General features: G+C 22.2%; 2 protein-coding genes across 2 annotated transcripts in view, besides 1 other annotated feature; both read left to right on the top strand. All coding sequences in view use genetic code 6, as the record gives it.

The window, feature by feature from the left end:
• Positions 1-1283, top strand: part of IMG5_031950 (hypothetical protein) — a gene marked incomplete at both ends in the record, with an annotated part of 2481 nt that extends 1198 nt beyond the window's left edge. The window contains 4 exons of the mRNA XM_004039157.1: positions 1-184; positions 230-421; positions 462-1103; positions 1155-1283. The exon at positions 1-184 is cut by the window's left edge and continues 47 nt beyond it. Coding sequence (XP_004039205.1) covers positions 1-184; positions 230-421; positions 462-1103; positions 1155-1283 — 1147 coding nt within the window. The remainder of the gene's footprint in view (positions 185-229; positions 422-461; positions 1104-1154) is intronic.
• Positions 1284-1496: 213 nt separating this feature from the next.
• Positions 1497-1760, top strand: IMG5_031940 (hypothetical protein; the record flags this gene model as incomplete). The annotated part of the gene is made up of 2 exons (XM_004039156.1): positions 1497-1499; positions 1541-1760. Coding segments are annotated over 2 exons (223 nt in total), but the record flags the coding sequence as incomplete, so codon positions are not given.
• A 407-nt stretch (positions 1761-2167) lies between these two features.
• Positions 2168-2180: part of a microsatellite that runs on past the window's edge.

Raw genomic sequence — 2180 nt, 5'->3', positions numbered from 1 at the left:
TGTTGAATGGAATGTGGAGAATTAAGATCCATCAGTTTTTGTTTCAGGAGCAAATACTATTGATATTGCAGGAGATTATACTAAATAATATAAACTTAGTATTTTTTCGCTTAAATAAGTTTAAGCTAAAATTAGTGTTATTTTTAAAAATGAAAAAACATTCGAATTTGTTCACTTTAAAATTGTATTTTTTTTTATAAATTAATATTTATTTATATTTATTTTAAAGAATTTAAACGTTTAAGCACCTGATATTATCTAGAAAATAGAAATGTCAGCTATAATAAGAGAAACAACAAATAAATTTATAACAATTACAAATCCATTAAATATTCCAGTAGAAATAAAAAAACAAATGATCACGACAGATAACGACAATATATCTTTTAATCCTTCCGAATTTACAATATAAGCTAATTCTGTAAAAAAAAAAAAAAAAAATTTTATTAAAATATAAAAAGGAATTTGGCTTTGAAGTAATCTATAGACCCTTGCTAGTTAAAGAAGAGCATTGTAAAGTTAATTTAAATTCTCCTGAATTAGGAACTTTTCTTTATATTTTGCATTTAAAAGGTTTAGCATAACAAACTATATAAAGAAATATGACTATGAAAGCACCATTAGGTTCGGATGTTGTTTAGAACTTTAAATTTTTTAACTTTTGTAAAAAATAAACGACATATTCCTGTAGAATTGAAAAAATTGGAGGCGTAAAAGCATAAGCTCCAGTAGTTGATGCTAAAGGAAAAGGAGGAAATTTGCCTGCTTAATAACTAGATTTTATAGTAGAATAACCAAACATTATAGCTCCTCCTGCTGATACTATGGAAGGGAATGAAATTAATGTAAGCGTGAAATTCGAGCCTTCTTTTCTAGGAGAGTCTAAAGGTATCCTTGTTATAAGTAGCCCTGATGGAGGTGAATATAATTGTATGCTAAATGGAATATCATCAGCTCCTTAACCAAAAGGACCTTATAAAATTGGAGGAGCTAAATCTGCTCCTATTGAATTTAGAAACTCTTTCTTTGAAACATGTGATTTTATTGTAAGAATTGATAATCCTAGTTTTACTACTAATTTAAAAAATCCTGTTAAAATTGATGTAAAATAAAATAATTTATATTATTATTTTAAAAAATATTTTTTATATTAGGGTAAAAAAGTAGTATCCATTTAGGTTGCTTATAAATAAGTTAGTGATACTTCTAATAATGGAAGATTACTTATTTAAGTTGATAAATATGATTATCCACCTTGGGTTTTTTATTTGCAGGGAGAATGATATTTTTTATTTTTTTAATTTTATTATATAAGAATATATTTCATTCTTTATTATTTTTAAAAATATCATAAATATATATTTATATATATATGAACTTCATAAACATTTGTTTTTTAATATTTTTATTAATGTTTTTATTTAATTAGAAATAAATACATTATATTTTTTATTTATTAATTAAAAAGTACAAAACCAATAAAAAATAATAAAAAAATGGTAAAATATTATATATATATATTTTGACTATTTAAAAAAAGAGTTTAGCAATTGAAGGATATGTTAATGCATTAAGAGATGTTTTAGAAGTATGTTTGTGCTTATAAGATTTTCCAAGTGAGATTGTCGAAAAACATAATAAACCTGAAGTTGAATTATATGGATATAGCTAAAAAACCAAAACCTAGTTCTTCACCCTATATATTTAGCAAGAAGTGATAAGGAAAATGCTTAATAGAACCATCTGTAAATTCTTGCAGAGTATTTTTTTAAAAAATTTTTTTTTAATATTTTTATTAATTCAAAATAAGATTTCTTTTTAACTTAAAAAAAATGATGATTTAGATAATCTAATAGCATCCAGATTTTCTAAATACATAAGTGTGAGGGCTGATTAATTTTAAATTTTAAGAAGAAAAGCAATTATTGTAAATAAAAATTTAATAAATTTATTCATATATTAAATAATTTTAAAGGGATATGACATTAGCTTTTTAATTACTAATGAACATCTTGAGAAATATAAAAAAAAAGAACTTATAGAATATATATGTGATTTTGTAACTAATGCAGAAAAAGATTTAAGTGATATTAAATTAAATATTATTTAATAAGCAAGAAAATCAACTACTTTTTATGCAAATGCTATATCTAATAATAATTGAAGAATATTTATTAATA

This window comes from Ichthyophthirius multifiliis (genome assembly GCF_000220395.1).
Source record: "Ichthyophthirius multifiliis unplaced genomic scaffold scaff_1120509249781, whole genome shotgun sequence".
In the NCBI taxonomy this organism is placed as follows: Eukaryota; Ciliophora; class Oligohymenophorea; order Hymenostomatida; genus Ichthyophthirius; species Ichthyophthirius multifiliis.
This window is presented reverse-complemented; position numbering and strand designations above follow the sequence as displayed.